The sequence below is a fragment of the Carcharodon carcharias genome, chromosome 1 (genome assembly GCF_017639515.1).
Source record: "Carcharodon carcharias isolate sCarCar2 chromosome 1, sCarCar2.pri, whole genome shotgun sequence".
Lineage (NCBI taxonomy): Eukaryota > Metazoa > Chordata > Chondrichthyes > Lamniformes > Lamnidae > Carcharodon > Carcharodon carcharias.
The window spans coordinates 11,048,466-11,065,665 of record NC_054467.1 but is presented as its reverse complement, the minus strand read 5'-3'; the positions used below and the strand labels follow the sequence as shown (position 1 = coordinate 11,065,665).

Sequence of the window (17,200 nt, the reverse complement as noted above, 5' to 3'; positions counted from 1 at the left end):
CACCCTGAGAATGGGCTGGGAGGCAGGTGGGGAGGGGTTCCATACTAAGGGGAGGTAGAGTTTGAGGACGGCCTTCCCGTCCAAAGGCCTAATTGCGGCCCATAAGCATACTCTCAAGGGCTTTAGCTACCACTGAGCCAGCAGTGGGAGGTTGAGGGCTGCATGCTATGGGGGCAAGCCACTTGGCATATCTGTGGCCTGTTTGTGGGGAAGGCCCCTCCTGTTCAGACACCTTTTGCTCAACGGAGGGACCTGCTGATGGCAAGACTCCACCCCCACTCCCCCACCATTCTCCAAATCCTGCCTGACTGACCCCGGTGCGCCTGCCCCACTTACCTTCTTTCTGGTACTCAGGTGACCGACTGCAGTACCAGCAATGGCCATTGCTCCTGGTTGCGCTGTTGGTGCTGGAGAGCTGCTAATTGGCCAGCAGTTCTTGGAGCAGGGACATCCACCCTGCAAAATTTGGAAATCCTCATGGTAGGCACCAGACTGCCTGAATGGGATTTCATTCCAACACAGTTCCCAGAAATGATTGTGACAGGGTTGCCAATGCCTCTCGCCGGTGGCAGTGATAGTGCCCACTGTCAGTTTGAGGCATCCTGAGGTCATGAAAGGTGCTATATAAATGCACGTTCCTCCTTTCTTTCACAACTTAAACATATAAATTTCTCTCTCCCGCACTTGCTGGGGAAGTAGGCAGAATTATTAATGTCATCATGAAGTGACTAACTTTCTTGATCTTTTGATATACTTTTGAAATGAGACATGTAAAATGATACAAGGTATGATGAGTATGCATTAGAGAGAAGACTTGTTTGTGTATTTTGCTGATATTCATTGTCCTACCATTAGTGGACATGTCTTCAGCTACTGAGGTCCTAAACCCTGGAATTCCCTCTGTTGATATCTCTGCCTCTCGATCTCTTCCTCCTCCTTTAAGGTGCTCCTTAAAGCTACTTCTTTGATCAAGTGTTTAGTCACCTGACCTGATATCTTCTTACATAGTTTGGTGTCGAATTTTGTTTGACATTCTCCCTTGTGCAGATTTTATGGTGTTAAAGGCGCTACATAAATGTACGAGAGTGAAATATGTATTGGTGCAAACAATAAGCAATGTACAATTTCTGTCATAGGATCGCAATCAAAGTGTGCAAAGGGCACATTCCTCACGAGCAGACAAGTCCACGCAGACAGAGATTCTCAGTCACGACGTGAGTAATTGTTTGTTTGTTTGCTCTACTTTCATCCTTTACTGTTGTTTACATCATGCTTGCCCTATTTACATGTGCTGCTTGTTGCTTCCATGCTTATGTTTAATGGGGTGTTCAGAAATAACATCAGTCTTTCTGTTCTTCTGTGGTTCCAGTCTCTTGTTTCAGAATGAGATAATTACAGATCAGCTTATATAACAGCAATACACTTAGTGCATTTAATTACTTGTTCTAAGCAGCAGTTCCCATAAATTCTCTGCAATGAGTTAAAGGGAATTAAAATACAACAAATAAATATCTTGCCACATTAAAACTGCAGAGCATAAAATATTAAAACTAGACAAATTGAAATGAGGATGTTCTAAGTATCATTACAAAATCACAAAAGAGACCCTTGGATTGGGGTCAGTTAGCCCAGTTGGCTAGAGTATTGTGGCATAGAGTAATGCCAACAGTGTGGGTTCAATCAATCATACTGGCTGTGGTAAATCATAGAGGGCTGGCATTGTTCAACATTGAAGGTAAGTGACCATTCCGGCAATGAATGCTACAGCGAGGTTTATGTATCAAGCTTAGTTCAGGTTTGAATGGCTGACAGCAAATCAAACTGTAAAGAAACCATTGCCATTTCTGAAGATACTTGTTTCTCCTGGTGGGCCTCAGACCATGACTAGTTTCTCACTCTCTCTCTCTCTCTCTCTCTCCCTCTCTCTCAATTTTAAAAATGTTAACGGAACAGTTCAATAGAAATGAAAAAAGAGCCATCGACTCGTGACTGGTCAAAATAGCATCTGAAACTTTGGCAGGTTGTGTTGATAGAGTCCATAGGAAGTGACTTTGATGTGGAAGAAATATCTATCATTAATTTGCCAAAAAGGCATTACTGTCAACCTCACCAGCAGTGTTTTGTTTTTAGATTCTATCAGGATTTGCAGCTGCAACACAAACAACTGATCTTCCAAAGTCATTAGGTGGAACGCCCTATTAAGTCAAGGCAACCCCAATATCACGGCCTTGCTGAGAAAATAGGGATGTAAATCTGAGATTGCCACATAGTTAATTACAATTGGAAATGGAAATCTAACCAACATCTTCATGATTGAAGTAACAATATACAGAATATAAACTAGGGGAATGTTAGAAACATATAGTTGCGATAAAATTTAGATCTGAAGTTTACCCAGTAATAAATGTAGGTAGTCTCACCATGTATGACTCTAACTTTCTGATTTTATTTAATTTTTTTTAAAAAGTATTACCAATATAATAACCATTGCTACGCATTCTGAATGGGAGAGGATTGTTTAAAAACAGTTTTATGATTATATTTTTGAGTAAGCTTCAATTGCTATCATTGCTAATTGATGGGTAGAAAAGCGAGACCTTCCAGAGGGGCTGTTTCCTTTTAGTAACTGCCTGCTAAGCTGCATCTAGATCTAGGTTTTCCTGAGTGCAGCCTTCCTGCTGCATCAGGTGTTTATTTCAGCCTAGGATGCTTTTATCATAATGAAAAGACCCATGATGGAAACTGAAGGATTGTACATGACTTTGAAATGCGTATGATTTCAGAGAAAGCCGTTCTGTTACTATGCTGTCAACTCTGCAGGCCAAACTTCTGTGAGCAATTTGACTTCTCTGCATATGGTCCCAATTCTGAAAGTGTATGAAATATGCCAACTTCACCTCTTGGACGGGAAGAGGGCAAGGAGTAAGTTGATTGCCAAGGAACGAGGATGCAAAGTAAAGCTTTATGTTTCCAAATAAAATCTCAACACAAGGTACACAAATCATTTAGTAGCTGTCCCACAAGGCAGACAACCTTTGGGGATTACACTCAGCTCCTTCTCTACCACAACCCTCAATTCCAGGACTGTCCTGTGCTGTGTGACTGCCTGTGTGTCATTGAGGATAGAGGAATCAGAACTGCTGCCAACGTAACATCGGTGAGACTAGGGTCACCCTGTTTGGTTCACAACAGAAACTCCACACCCTGTCCCTTTTTCATCTTTCCCAATTGTTCACTCAGCCGACATTCAACTATGTGCAACAGCTTTGGTGTCCTATTTCATTCTAAATGTCCAAATCCTGTCTTTCATCACCATTGTCTAACAGTGTCTCCTCTAATACTCTGCTTTGCCTCCATCCTCATTCCCATCATCATCATAGAAACCTTCACCATTTCTTTTATCAGTTCTAGACTCAATATCTGTGAAGCTTTTCTTGCTAACCCTGCTAGCTAAAGTCTACAGAAACTCCAATGCATCCAAAACTGCTCCGCTCACACTCTATATCATACAATATTCTGCCTAGTTATTAGCCCTCTCCTTAATGTATCCCTTTAACCTTGTCCTCAGTCATTTCCCCTCAACTCTGCTCACAATTCTTGCTCTGCTTCTGAGAGCTATTCGTCCCTGCTTACCATGACAAACCAAGGTGTTCTGGTATATTAAAGGCTTCATATAATTGTGCAGTTATTATTGTTCCTGGGTCACAGACACCCACCTGAGATATTCCTATGAGGAAACATGACTTACAGTAACAAATCACTCTCTCGTTTGCTAACCAAGGGATTTCCAGTGCAGCTACTCAACCTCATTCATATTCCCAGATACCAGTTTTGCCAATGGTAATAAAATGGAATGCAAACATTACAATGGGAGCATGAAGGGTAAAAACACATTTTCCTGCCATGGTCTGTAAGCAATGTTCATTCTTGGGGTTTCAAAACACACACATTGCGTTAATCCGCGGCTTGAAATGGATGGCTTCTGTGCAGTGTAAATTGTTAGAGAGGTCTACTGGATGCAGTTGTGCCAATGATGTGATAATAAGCTAGGCTTGTGGCGTTTGCAGCCAGCAGATTGATTATCAGGCGTATTTCTCATCAGATTGTAATGATAACCTTATTCCACAATCAAAGCATAATTTAGATCTGCAGAGCCCATCAATAAATGTTCCCATGGACCAATAATAATACCGGTGTTGTAATTATAGAACAGCTCTTTAACACTCAGTAATTCAATATGGTTTGATCAATCAGAAAACAATCTCAGGTTTCTCCGTTTCCATTTTCTTGCCTTCATACTTTTCTTTGAACTGTAGGATTTATCAGATAAAGCCTTTCTCCATTTTTTTTTGTGTTTTGTGGAGAAAATAAGGAAGTCGGAATTGTTTTCTTGAGAGCAGAGAAGGTGAAGGGAAAATGAGAAAGGGTTTTGATAGAGTGTGGATGGAGAATTAGTTTCCACTGGCATGAAGATCAGAAATCAGAGGACAAAGATATTCAAGTAATTACGAAAGATGGGAGATGAAGAAAATTGCTTTTAATTAGCGATTTATGATCCAGAATGCACTACTCTGAAAGGGCTGTGGAAGCAAATTCAATGGTAACTCCCAAAAGGGAATTGGATGAATACTGGGAGAACCAACTTTTTCAGAGTGATGAGGAAAGACCAACCAAGGAGGACTAACTGGAAAGCTCTTCCGAACAGCTGACACGGGCATAATGGGCTGAATGGCCTCCTTCTGTGCAGTTGCTGTATGCTAGATTTTGACCCAGCAACAATGAAGGAACAGCGATATACGTCCAAGTCAGGATGGTGCATGACTTGGAGGGCAAACTGGAGCTGATGATGCTCTCAAGCATCTGGTGCCCCTGTCTTTCCAGGTGGTGGAGCTTGCAGCTTTGGGAGGTGTTACCAATGAAGCCTTGGTGAATTAAATGATTTCACAGGCAGATGGTACCATGAATGTCATGTTGTTACAAAGGTGGAGCGATTTGAGCATCATAACAGATACAGATGTGTAATTGACCTACTAACTTAGGAAAACTGTTACTAAAGTGACAGCATGATAAGAAATGGATACTTACATCCCTGATTGCAATTACTGCATCTCTTTTATGGAGTCACAAAGTCATATGCTACATTGCTTTAATCTCAGATGAGTCCACTTCACTTCTTCTTCTTGAGCTTGTCCAAACTATGAAGTACATTATTTATATTCATTGTTGTTTATGTATCTGTATGACCCAAAAAACATATCCAACCACTAATTTCTCTGGTCAGCGAGTTTGATAATCAATTATTCGGATCAGCTCAGTGGTCATGACATCTTTTTCCTGTTGGGAGTTCTCTTCTGATACAAACCAGATGGGGAGGCAGTGGCATAGTGATATTGTCATCGACTAGTATTCCAGGGTAATGCTCTGGGGGCTTGGGTTCAAATATCACCATGGCAGATGGTGTAACTTGAAATCAATAAAATCTGGAATTAAAAGTCTGATGATGACCATGAAACCATTGCTGTTCACTAAAGGAAATCTGCTGCCCTTACCTGGCCTGGCCTACATGTCACTCCAGACCACAGCAATGTGGTTGACTCTTAAATACCCCCCTGAACAAGGGCAATTAGGAATGGGCAATAAATGCTGGCCTAGCCAGTGACTCCCAAATCCCATGAATAAAAAAAAGATGGGTTTTTACAACAGTCAACTGTTATTGAGTCAGCTTTCAATTCTAGATTTATTAATTTATTGCACTTAAATTCCACCAGTTGCCATGACGGCATTTGAACCCCAGGCCTGGGTCTGGTTTTTTTTTTAATTCATGGGATGTGGGCATCGCCGGCCAGGCAAGCATTTATTGCCCATCCCGAATTGTGCTTAAGAGTCAATGACGTTGCTGTGGATTTGGAGTCACATGTAGGCCAGACCAGGTAAGGACAGTAGATTTCCCTCCCTAAAGTACATTAGTGAACCAGCTGAGTTTTTACAGCAATCGACAATGGTCATCTTTAGACTTTTAATTCCAGATTTGCATTGAACTCAAATTCCTCCATCTGCCGTGGTGGGATTCAAACCCAGGTCCCCAGAGCATTACCCTGGGTCTCTGGATTACAAGTTCTGTGATATTACCACTAAGTCAGAAAGTCAGGGGCCAAATGTTACACAAGGTGGGGTGTGTTGGGGTGGGGTGCAAAATTCATGCTGGATGATAGCAAATCAGCTGCCCATTTAATATTTCACCTGAGTCACTATAATCTGTTTCAAACTGCTGCAGTAGGCAAGTCTGACCGATGTGGGTGCTCAGCTGAGAAGGACAGAATGACTTGTATTTTAAAAGCTCTTTCCCTGACCACCGGATGTCCCAAACTGCTTTACAACCAGTGAAGTACTTTTGAAGCCTAGTCACTGTTGTAATGTAGGGAATGCAACAGCCAATTTGCAAGCTCCCACAAACACCAATGCAATAATGACCAGACAATCTGTTTTTAGTGATACTGATTGAGGGAGAAATATTGGCCAGGACACCAGTGGTAAATAACTCCCCTGTTCTTTAAAAAAAAATGCCATGGGATCATTTTGCGTCCATCCAAGCAGGCAAATGGGGCGTTGGTTTAATGTCTCATCTAAAAGATGGCACCTCCAACAGTGCAGCAGTCCCTCAGTGCTGAACTGTAGTGTCAGCCTTGATTTTCATGTTCAGACCCTGGAGTGGGACTTTAAGGTGGAACCTTGAGACTCAGAGGCAAGAATGCTACCAACCAAGCCACGGCTGGCACAGAAATGTTCGCAAGGTAAAAAAAGCCCTGGAAAGTTTAAGCTGTTTTCTGTGCAGAGTGCTGAAACCAGTAGAATGCAAAACAGAGTAAAAGTAATTAAACTCATTAACCACTATTAGAGTCTTAGGCTGGGATTTTGCTTCCCTGCCATGGTGGGACCCACCACGGGCTATGCGGCAGGTCAGCCAGAAGTCCATCAACTTTTGTCAGGACCAGACGATCCCAACGGCGGGCAGGGCTGGAAAATCCCATCCTTAGTTCACCTTTAGGACCATTATGCTGTTGTTATCTCTTTAAGCGATTACAATAAAATATAACACTCAGCTGGTCTTTTTATATGTTCCTGAGGAACCCACCTTTATTTATGCTTGCATGGGATGTGGGTGTTGTTGGCTATGCCAGTATTATTGCCCATCCCTGAGCCACCACCACAGTCCATGTGGTGTAGGTACACCCACACTGTCTTTAGGAATGGAGTTCCAGGATTTTGACACAGTGACAGTGAAGGAACAGCGAAGTTGTTACAAGTCAGGATCATGTGTGGCTTGGAAGGAAACTTGCAGGTGGTGGAATTCCCATGCATCTGCTGCCCTTGACCTTCTAGGTGATAGAGGTCACGGGTTTAGAAGGTGCTGTAGAAGGAGGTTTGGTTAGTTGTTGCCATGCAGCCATTATGCGTTGTTGGTGGAGGGAGTGAATGTTTGTGGAAGGGGTGCCAATCAAGCGGACTGCTTTGTCCTGATGATGTCAAGCTTCTTGAGTGTTGTTGGAGCCGCACTCATCCAGGCAAGTGGAAAGTATTCCATCACACTCCTGACTTGTGCCTTGTAGATGGTGGATGGTGGAAAGGATTTTAAGGAGTCAGGAGATGAGTTACTTGCCACAGAGTTCCCAACCTCTGACCTGCTCTTGTAACCATTGTATTTATATGGGTGGTCGTGTTCATTTTCTGGTCAGTGGTAACCCTCAGGCTGTTGACTGCCTTCCTTGCCCACAGCCCCCTCATCGCTTAAAAAATCTCCCTCCCTGGACCACCGCTGGGGTGGGGGGGCTGCTGCTCAAATTCAGCCGGCGGCCTCCCCACCCGGTGGGGCTGGGGGTCAATCCACTGATGGCCTTGTAAAATGGCTCTTAATAGGCCTGTTGTTATGACCTGGATGGGAGGAGTTTGCAGTTGATTAAGCCCCACTACCCCAAAGGTCGCAATGTTAGTTTAAATGTTCCATTCACTCACCAAAATGGCCAATTATTTACCTTCACTACTGAATTTAACCAGACTTCTTTTAATAAACAGGAAGCTTATTAGTTCACTTTGAAACCAGTCTTGCCAAAAAGAAAGGCAAAGCTTATCAGTATACACTATGGAATATTACTCTTTTGAAATACACTAAATCGCAAACACACACACACACAAAACACACACAAAAAACACACACACACAAAAATAAAATAGATATGGAGGAATTCTGCCAAAAATTAAAAGTCAGTGGTTCAAAGGCAAAGGATAGATGGTGGAGGTCTTGAAATGGCATCTGGGTTAAATGGTTGGTCTCTCAGCATTGATCCACGAAACAAGTAATTTCCCTGGCACTGCTTTTCAGGTGGACTTGAGGGTCCTCTGTTCCAGTATGTAGAGCAACTCAGGAGCAGCTTATTTTCATTTCCGGCTCTGGACTGCAAAAAGGCTGCTGTCGTTCTTCTCAAGCAGTTGGTCCTTCTCAAAGCAAAAGCAAACCCACTTTTTTAAACATGGTTCCAGGCATTTTTTTTTTACCCCAGAGCCATAAAACCCATGTGACCCCCTTTGCACTCAGACCACCCGGGTCAAAGGTTTATATATTTTTTTTTCAACTGCTTAATTACCCTTTCTTGTAAAAGGATGCCTTTTCCAGGAATAGCTGTTGGAGTCCTCCATTAACCCTTTAAGGGACAGTATCTTTTAAAAAACACATTCTTCCAGAATGTCCTTACCCCTTGAAGATGAGCCATTTTCTGTGCTTGAAGTGTTTGTGACACTATACCTTTTCAAATTGGCTTCCTACCTTATGGCAGGAAGACTGTCCAACCCCCTCAAACACACCTCCCCACCCCTTCTCCTACCCCCTTGCTTATCCACTATTGGTAAAATTCCCTGATACTGAGATATAGCCTAGGAGTAGATCTATCAGGACTCCCCCTGATTTTATGCCCCCCCCCCCGACCTTGCATTGCCCCTACCTCATGCAGATGGTGAGGTTCTCCTATTTGAGTCATGGAATGGTTACAGCACAGAAGGCGGCCATGTCTGTGCTGGATCTCTGCAGGAGCAATTCACACGGCCCCACCCACCTGTAAAGTTTTTTCTCTTCAGATAATTAGCCAATTCTCTTTAGAAGGCCTTGACCGAATCTGCCTCCGCCAACCTTTCAGGCAGTGCCTTCCAGATTCTAACCACACACTGCATAAAGAAGTTTTCCTGCCTGTCACACCTTTGCTTCTTTTACCCATCGTCTTAAACTGGTATCCTGTGGTTCTCAACCCTTCTGATGAAGAACGATGTGAGAAGGCTCATGTGGAGCATAAACACCAGCATGGACTACTTGGGCTGAATGGCCTGTTTCTGTGCTGTAAATACTATGTAGCTGAGCTATGGCTGACACATTTCTGTGAAACCCTGGGCAGTGAAATTTCATACAAATACACCAAGCCTTCATCCATTGATATTGAACAGCAATTGTGGTTAGTAGAACTGATCTATTTAAGAAATTGTGCTTTGCTGTAATCTTTATCACTACAGATAAAAAGTACATTCAGATTGTCATTAACCTAGCTTTGTATGTTTTCTTTTAGCAGTGACTCAAAAGTTTAAACTGCTGCGTGATTACATAGAATGTAATTAGAAAAGAAAATCTGCTTGCCTGTTGGAAGTCTGCCTCTGAATATTTATGGAATTAATATTATAAAGCTTTCTTGGCTGCTCTGTATTATTCAAAGATTAGTTCTACTATTGTGCTTTTAAACATACTTTGATTGTTAAAACCTGTAGTGGATTAATCATCACTCTTGGTTCAGTTAGCCTGATTTGTGAAACAAAAAGGCTTTTGCTATTTCCCCCCCTTCAGGGAATAGTCAAGCAAGACTGAGAAATTTGATGAAAGTGAGGAGATAGCATCTTTGGTATCTTTGGTAAGAGGAACTTGTGCAGCATTTAAACTGAACCCAAAGGAATGCTCCATCTGGAGCTGATATGCTGCAGCTAACTTACAAACAGTGTCTAGGACCAGGTGTTAAGTGTAGTGCAATATGCAAGTGGATGTGTTTTGGGGAGAAAAGGGCAGTTTCTCTTTCCACAGTGACAGAAAGATTTAGGGCCATCGAAGAAGTTTAAATTATGAAGGTGGATTATAGCACAGAGACAGACAATGATGTTTATAGTGTCTGCTGTGGTTGGTGTTTCTGTCACAAGGTCCCTGGTTCAAGTCCTACCCCAGGACTTGAACAGAAAAATCAAGGCTGACATTCCAGTGCAATATTGAGGAAGCACTGCATTGTCTTTAGGATGACATATGAAACTGAGGTCCCATCTACCTGCTCAGGTGGACATAAAAGATCCCATGACATTTGAAGAAGAGCAGGTAAGTTCTTCCTGGTGCCCAGGCCAATATTTATTCCTCAATCAGCATCACAACAAACTATTTATTTGGTCATTATCACTTTGCTGTGTGTGGGAGCTTGCTGTGCACAAATTGACAGTTGCGTTTCCTACAATGCAACCGGGACTACTACACCTCAAGGAGTACTTCATTGGCTTTATAGCCACTTTGTTGATGTTTGGTGGTTGTGAAAAATGCTTATATAAATGCAAGCCTTTCTTTGTAAGGAGGGCAGTTGTTGCAAAGACCAGCTATCCATCGTATAAGCTATAGATATTAAACATTCATGTGGAAATTCTTAACATTTAGGCTGTTGGCAGAGAGAGCAAGCAAGATATATTTTCCTGGTTAAATTCTGAATGACTTGTTCTCCCAACGATTCAAAACGGAAGCCATAAACGCCATTGTTAGGATTGCTGAAAAAGAGAGGCATGTCTAAGCTTTTCATCTTGTACTCATCAGGACATTCATAAGAGCACCCATATAAGAGGAGTGTCCTGATGAGTGCAAGATGAAAAGCTTAGACATATCTCTTTTTTCAGCAGTAGTCAAATTCTGTACTACCAAACAACCATTATTAGTTTTATGTTAATTGTATTGTTAAGGTTAATGATAAACAGGAGGGCAGGAGAAGGGTATTGCTTGATTAAGTATCTTGAAAACATTTGAAAAGGGATTGCTGGGACACTGGAGGTTGGTAAGTAGGAGGCAGAGATATGTAATGCTGCATTCTGTGAATAAAGCTATGATCAAGAAAAGGATATGTGTCTAGTTTCATACTTCACAATCTGGCTGGGATCCATTTAACAACCATGGCCTCTAAATTCAGCAGCAATTTCCCCAGTTGCCCAGGCATATTGGTGGCCTACTAATACCCAATTTTGTGGACAGGCAGTGCGTACACATTTCTTCCTGGATATATGTTGTCTTCTGTATTAAGAAAGGAAAGGAGAAACGATTAAATGTCAAGCCTGAAAGTGGCACCCAGCCCTTTGCATATGTAAATAAGGCACCTATGTGAGTCCCCTCGCTTTCAGATTGATTTGCCCTGAGGCAGCCTGAACTGACTGCACTCGGTATAAACAGTTCTTGGAACCACCTACTCTGTATAAGATAAGTTTTTCCCATTTGCTTACCTGAGTGTTCCTCCTGACCTTACCCTACCCTTACCTGAGGACACCTGTGTCGCTAGCAGCAATCCAATCAATCTGCTCACACCATGCAATTGCCATTTTAATGAGGCTTGAGGCCTGAGCTTGGGGGCATCTCGGGTCTTACCATTCAAGTGCAAGGCAGATGAGTATAGGCTTGAATCTCTAGGCTTATGTTCTTCCCAAATAGAATGAACCCAGGCAGGACTAATGGATTAGATTGGGAGCAACTGCTCCTGTTGGCAGAAGGGACGAGGCCAGGGGGCTCCGATTTAAAGCAATTGACGATGTGAGAAAAATATTTTTTACACAGTGAGTGGTTAGGGTCTGGGATGCAATGCCTGAAGGGGCGGTGGAGGTGGATTCAAGTGTGGTTTTCAAAACGGAACTGGATAGTTATCTGAACAGGAAAGAATTGCAGAGTCATGGGGAAAGGGCAGGGGAAGTGGGATTAGCTGAGTTGCTTTTACAGAGATTCAGCACGAAACATTGGGCCAAATGGCCTCCTTATATGTTGTAACAATTCTATGATTCCATGACATTGTTATGAAAGCAATGCAAGACTTAGGCTAAATGGACTCGAATACAATGGATGGTATTTAACGGAGCTGACGGGGATCTCAGCCGCTGGCTGGAAAACCGTTGAGAACACCGTGCAGCTTCCTTTGGGAAGATCTGCTGAATTAACTGGGCATGGGTGAGCCATCTCCCGGGATCAAGAACGTCTGGGGTGAAAGTCCTGCCCATCACTGCTCGGCAGCGCCACTGTGGAAATGATGGCTGCTCCCGGTAATGCACCTGCCTGAGGCCCGGGATCAGCAAGAGGCCCAGGCCACAAGTGAGTGATGGGGGTGGGGGGCGGGGGGTTGCAGGGGGATTGTTTGGAGGGCTTTGGTGGTGGCATGAGGTAGGGGTGTCAGCAGCCAGGGAAGGGGTGTGGTTATCAGCAGGCTCCCAATTCCCACTGAGTGCCTGACAATGAGGGACTCTTCCAGGAAGCCCACAAACAACCTATAGGGTTTGTTTTTCTGGCTTCCCACATGACAAGTCCCCCGCCCACCACTGGGTTAATGCCCATGATGGCAGGATGAGGCCGTAAGTGGGCATTAATTGGTGACAGGACAGGAAGGCTGTCCACAGGCCTTCCCATCACGTACTTCACCCAGGCATAGGCAGGAAAGCAGCCGAGTCCTCATTCAAAGCCCTCCCACCCGAAGAAGTGCACCTCCACCCCGCCCCCAAATTTCCAAACATGCTGGGGGGGGGGGTGGTGATTAAATTTCACCCAATAAATCTAAAACTGAAAAGATATACTGAACCTCTGGTTGGCTCATTCAAAAAGAGGACAAAAATTGGAAGTGGACAGTATCAGTCCCAACAGTAATCCTTCAATGCCATGTTAAAAATGGAGCAAATTGTTCGGTATAAACTTGAAGATATTTTTCTATGATAACAACCTTGAAAAAATTAGGCTGTATGGATTCAGAAGGGAGAACCCTGCCTAACTAACCTCCTTGACTTAGCTGAGGAAGCAAAAAGCTTTGCTTTTACATTGAATTGTCCCTAAATTTCCAGAAGGCATCTGACAAGAGTTCTGCCTGAATGTTAATTGGTTAAAGTCAAATCTGTGGGATTTAAGGCAAAATTTAGCTAAGGCGGGGGTTGGGGGCTGTGAAGACGGAGGAATGACAGGTTGTTGTAGAAAGGGCTGATAACAGCAGATTTGAAGGAGGGGGCTAATACTTAACGAGAGAGGGTTTGTTAACAATATCGGCTAAGGAAGGGAAGTTGGGTGGTCAGCAGTAAAAAGGCTCCATGCGCAGGTTCTTGCCATGGGCTGTACTGTGCAGCAAGCACCCTCCTCGCTTCGGGGTACTGCCAATCAATCAGTCAGAAGGAGAAACGGTTTTCACTGGCAGGAGGGTTGGTAACCAAAGGATGCAGAATTAAGGTAATTGGCAAAAAAGCCAGAGGAGACTAGATAATTTTTTTTTTTTTAGTTCAGTAAATTATTACAATCTGGAAAGGAAGCAGATCCGGTAGTAACTTTCAAGTAGGGATTGGTAAATACTTGAAGGGGAAAAAAATGCAGGGCCATGGGAAAAGAGCAGTGCAGTGGGACTAATTGGATCACTCTTTCATTAAGTCAGTACAAGCGCGATGGGCCGACTGGCCTCCTTCTACACATGAACAGCTTTCAAGTATTTCCGGAGAAGATAGATTAGTTTTTGAAACTTGCATTGATAATGAGCAGCCCCTGGTTGGAACATAGAATTATAATTGATGACATGAACGGGAGTGCTGCTTTTTGCTCATTATAAAATCTATAGTATAGACATTCCTTGAAATCCCAAATCACATGCACCATCAGTAGCATTGTAACCAGCTGGAATATCATTAACTTCATTCAAAAGCAGAAAAATCTCAACTGTCAAAGATGGCAGAACACACTTTTCAAAACAGAAAATCACTGTGGCATTATGCAATGCCATTCATTTGAATTAATAGGTTAGCCTTAGAGAACAGATGTCTGAGTTTCTTATGGCTGAAGACATCATCTGAATCCAATGATCGGTTTAATAACTCACCACACCAAGAGGTATCTGGTGTCTCATATCGTCAGTCCTCTGACATTACAACACTGTCTTCTGTACAGTTTCTGTCTAGCACTAGCATATGGAGTTATGCTAGTTTTAGAAGGTAAGTTTTTCAGCATTCGCCAGTGAATTTTTGATCGTGTAACTGCATTGTTATAAATCCTGAGGCACTGCGGACATTAAACACATTTGCACGTAACAGTGTGTTCAAACTACGTGGGTGTGTAGTGTGATGTGATTATGTGCAGAGAGTCAGCATTCAGCAGGAGTGGTGCTGAAAGGCGGGGAGTGATTAGGAGCAGGGGAAGAGAAGTGGGATGGACAGTTCAGTCAGAGGCTAATGGCAGATTGGTGGGTTGCTGATCAATGTCTCTGCCAGATTCATGATGAGCTGCATTGGAATCAGTAAAGCATGATTTGCTCTGGCTCCTGGGCCTGGGCTGAGTTTGATTGGCAGTAATTGCTTTTAACGCAGGAAGTTCTGTCCCTCTATTATTGTCAGCCTTTGGGAACACTCATGGAGAATTCAGAATTTGCTGAAAAATCTCCAACCGTTTTCCAAGAAGCCTGTGCTCGGCTATTTTAGGGGTAGTTAGGAGAGGAAGACATGTCTAGGTCTGGACTCAAAAGAGTACCACAGATTAACACTAAATAATCTATAAGAAATTGTATGGATTGAGGAGTATTTGGCAGGGTGGATGCTGAGAGGATGTTTCCCCTTGTTGGGGAGCCCAGAACAAGGGGACACCGTTTACTGAGATGAGGAGAATTTTTTTCTTTTAGGGGGTCATTAGCCTGTGGAATTCTCTCCCCCAGCGAGCAGTGGAGGCTCAGTCACCGCATACATTTAAGGCCGGGTTAGATTTTTGATCGCCAAAGGAGTCGGGGGTTATGGGGAGCAGGCAGGACACTGGAGTCGAGGCCACACATTTCATCAGACATGATCTTGGCGAATGGAGGAGTGGGCTTGAGGGACCGAATGGCCTCCGATCCTGCTTCTAATTCTTGTATGAATGGGAAAATCTCAAATATCCCCACAGCCATGTTATCTCCAGGGAGAGGCAAGAATCTAGAGACAAAGGAATGGAAACTTTGGAAAATTTCTCTCAGGTGTTTAAAAAATAAACAGTCCAGGGAATCCCATGGACTAGGTGCTATCTACAAGCTACTTGTCTTCTATATAATGTGCTCTCATGTAACCTAATCAATCAACAGCCAGTGCTGTGAAAAGGGGTGAGTCTTGTCTCCCACCCACCCCACCCAACCAGTTCTACAGCACTGCGATGGAGTTCCCCAAGGCACCCTGTGCTCCGTGTTTCTGAAGAAACCAGGCTCGGAAGACCCAGCAAGAAATCTGGAGCAGCACCTAGGCATGGAAAAGTTTGAGCGAGGTGGCAATCTGATGATGATCGCTGTTTCACAGAAGAGCCGGGCCTATACCTTTGCATCCTGTATAATAGATGGCCAGATGTTAATGACAGGCATATCCATTATAGCTCGAGTTGTTTTAGTACCCAGGAGCAAACTGGCAGATGAGGGAAGCGGTCAGCAGTGCACATGGGACTCATGGCTTGGCTTGTGGAACAACACAAAGTGTGTTCTGTGCAAAATTTCGGAGAATGGGACCTTGCCAAAGGTGCCCCATGAGAAGGCACCTTCTAATTTGGAGTTGTTAAATTCATGTGAAGGTTATGGTTAAAGGATATGAATTATAATCATGCAGCTGGCTGTAACTTTGGAGGTTTTTTAATATTTGTAGTAGGTTTACAAAGGAAAGTAATGAATTTTAATAAATGTAGACTTAGAAAATGAGTTTAAGCTGCTCTGTGGCATGGCTGTGTCATTGTGATGATCATGTGTAAATATTGGGAAAAACGAACAACTCTGATGAGGAACAGCAAGTTGGCACAAAGACAGTGGAACTAGTAGGATTGAGCTTGGGTCGCACCCTAATACGCAAACAAAATAGACATTGCAAATACAATGTGCACCCAAAAAAGTATTTGGCCCGAAATTGGTTCTCAAGCCACATCACCAATTCAGCATCGCATTGTAGCTTGCTGATTGAATCCGGTGTTGAATTGGCCAACATGGACCATGACAGCGTCTCTCAGGTAGGTCCTCGTGGTGCTGGGTGGTGGAGATGGCAGAGCTGGAGTGAAGACAGCCAGTAGCAGCACGCAGTTAATTCACTCCTGGAGATAAGTGGAAATAAAAGTTTACTGTCTTCGCTGACCAGTGGGCCCTTTGAGGATCAGACTGTTGGATCCAGAGAAAAATAGGCAAGAGTTCGCACAGTGTAGGCTCTGCACATTCTTTTTAGAGCAACTTTAGTTCTGAGTCCTTAAACAGGTGTTAGGCCCCTTGCATGTGCCAATGGCAATTGGAGTGATGCCTGAATATCACTCAAGGCGATGGCCGGACATGTTTCAGGTACCCTATAACACTGGCGGCAGATCCTTCCATCTACAAAATATGATAGGCACGCAGTAAATTAACCCATTTCAGATGTGGTATCTTTGAATGGCACACCTTTGCTGATGGCTGAAGAGGCCAATCCTTGAGAGGCAGGTTCTGCCACAAGTGCCGCGCAAGAAGTGGTTTTCAGCATTGCCAAGCCTTCGTGGTGGTGCACGCCAGCCCACAAGAGGTGTCGCCATTTTCCCCTGTTGTCAGCTAGTGACTCCCAGCTATCAGAATCGATATCTGGGGTCTACATGTCGTGCTTGCAAGTATCTTCGAAGCCGAGCTTTGGGAGACCTAACGGCCGTCTGACTCCAGCTACCTCACCACCCAGAAAGTCTTTGGGTCTAACATCCGACTAAATAACACCAACACCACATAAACCTTGAGGCCAGTTCCCACCAACAGCTGACATCTTTGTGCAGTGTAACAAGTACAGGCTATTGAAGATACTCATTTGCATTAATTGTCTTTGATGTGCTGCTTATTGGATAAAGTAGTGCTCCAAGGAGTGAGGAAGGAAAAAGCAAAAGCGAATATTTATTCCATTCAGAGGTGTTAATTATTCACTGTGATCCAAA

At 43.5% G+C, this 17,200-nt stretch overlaps 1 protein-coding gene across 1 annotated transcript in view; it reads left to right on the top strand.

Moving 5' to 3' along the window:
* The window catches only part of LOC121277357 (serine-rich coiled-coil domain-containing protein 1-like), an 898,837-nt gene extending 881,906 nt beyond the window's left edge, over window positions 1-16,931 (top strand). Inside the window, exons 9-15 of the mRNA XM_041186774.1 lie at window positions 1,137-1,214; window positions 2,784-2,954; window positions 11,349-11,425; window positions 11,750-11,848; window positions 12,113-12,256; window positions 16,183-16,270; window positions 16,833-16,931. Of these exons, the coding sequence (XP_041042708.1) occupies window positions 1,137-1,214; window positions 2,784-2,954; window positions 11,349-11,425; window positions 11,750-11,848; window positions 12,113-12,256; window positions 16,183-16,270; window positions 16,833-16,931 (756 nt within the window). The remainder of the gene's footprint in view (window positions 1-1,136; window positions 1,215-2,783; window positions 2,955-11,348; window positions 11,426-11,749; window positions 11,849-12,112; window positions 12,257-16,182; window positions 16,271-16,832) is intronic.
* The last annotated feature ends 269 nt before the right edge of the window (window positions 16,932-17,200 follow it).